Raw genomic sequence first — 1,325 nt, 5'->3', positions numbered from 1 at the left:
AAAAATTTAAAACAGGCATAGCCGGAGCATTTGAATTTCCGAATCTTTCATCAGGTTTCACTCCACTTCAGGTCAGCGAATTGCCCATGCACACTGTGATGAAGTGCTTAAATATACGATATTTCGACTTTCTACAATTAGCACATTGTACATCGTTGTGAAACTGTTGTACGTACTAAATGCGGCATTTGCAATTTTACTTGGTGAATTACTTTTTTACAAACAGACAAATACAGCATTTATGGTTTGGGTGTTATTATGGATTTGTTAAATGGTAAAGAATGGGAAGAATCTGGCTATTTTTCCAAGATCCTCCTTGTGCGATATGCAAATTCGTACTCTAGGGAATGTTCAAAAGCATACTGTGCAATGCGTGCTAGTTATTAACATTTTTACAGAAAAGATATTCATTTTGCTTTGGATTTGGTATATGACCATTTGTTTTTTAAATTTGTTCAACTTTTGCACTTGGACATTTTTGACGTTGAGCGCAGAAAAACGATTCCACTTTGTGTTAAGAAATTTAGCTCTAGCCGATCCGTCATTCCGTATGCATTTCTATTCAAGCCAAGTTCGTGCCTTTGTCATGGATCATTTGAAACTGGATGGCGTATTCGTGTTGCGAATGTTGTCTCTTCATGCTGGTGCAATGTTCACTGCTGAACTTGTGTTACAAATTTGGCGTATATTTCATCCCATTATTAGGGAAAAATCTACACTTATGCGTGAACAGTCAAGAACCACAGTTTTAAACAATTTCCATAATCTTGATGATGATTTAACATTTTACGACATACACAATAAACAAGTGCCTCAAGACGTTTGGCCAACCAGAATCAGCCAGAGACTTTTATCCGCTGAAGCTGCTGTGTGAATTACGTTTGAACTTTTTGATTCGTTCAATTTTATAGCATTCGCCAAAATAACCCATTATAAATGTTACAGTAAATAATTGGTAACACAAAATGAAACGGTGCAATATTTACTTTGTGGACCTAGTAAATTGGTAACTTGAACCCCATTAAACGAACGATATTTTTTTATTTAACACAGGTAAGCACGCAAGCATAGAAATATATTGGCAAACAAATTTCAAAAAAAATTGTCATGAAAAAAACACAAGAACCATATTATCACTTTCGCAGTGTAATCATTGCAAAGCGGCCATTGGATAGTGAACATGAAATGCATTTCGTTTCCACTTGTGTTCAGCTTCATCCTTCTCTATACACACACACACACACATACTCGCCTTTTCTCACTCTTTTCGCTAGAATTAATAAGGTAATGAAAGCGGAAAAAAATAAGTTTTGCATGAAGAATAA

General features: G+C 35.4%; 1 protein-coding gene across 1 annotated transcript; it reads left to right on the top strand.

Moving 5' to 3' along the window:
* Positions 1-54: 54 nt before the first annotated feature.
* On the top strand, positions 55-874 carry Tsp_15986 (innexin-11; the record flags this gene model as incomplete). Its single annotated transcript, XM_003370493.1, has 3 exons — positions 55-203; positions 227-379; positions 528-874. Coding segments are annotated over 3 exons (649 nt in total), but the record flags the coding sequence as incomplete, so codon positions are not given.
* Between the last annotated feature and the right edge of the window lie 451 nt (positions 875-1,325).

Source organism: Trichinella spiralis, assembly GCF_000181795.1.
Source record: "Trichinella spiralis strain ISS 195 chromosome Unknown Scfld671, whole genome shotgun sequence".
NCBI classification, from domain to species: Eukaryota; Metazoa; Nematoda; class Enoplea; order Trichinellida; family Trichinellidae; genus Trichinella; species Trichinella spiralis.
Note: the sequence above shows the minus strand (reverse complement) of the source record. Positions and strands in the feature narration are given on the sequence as shown.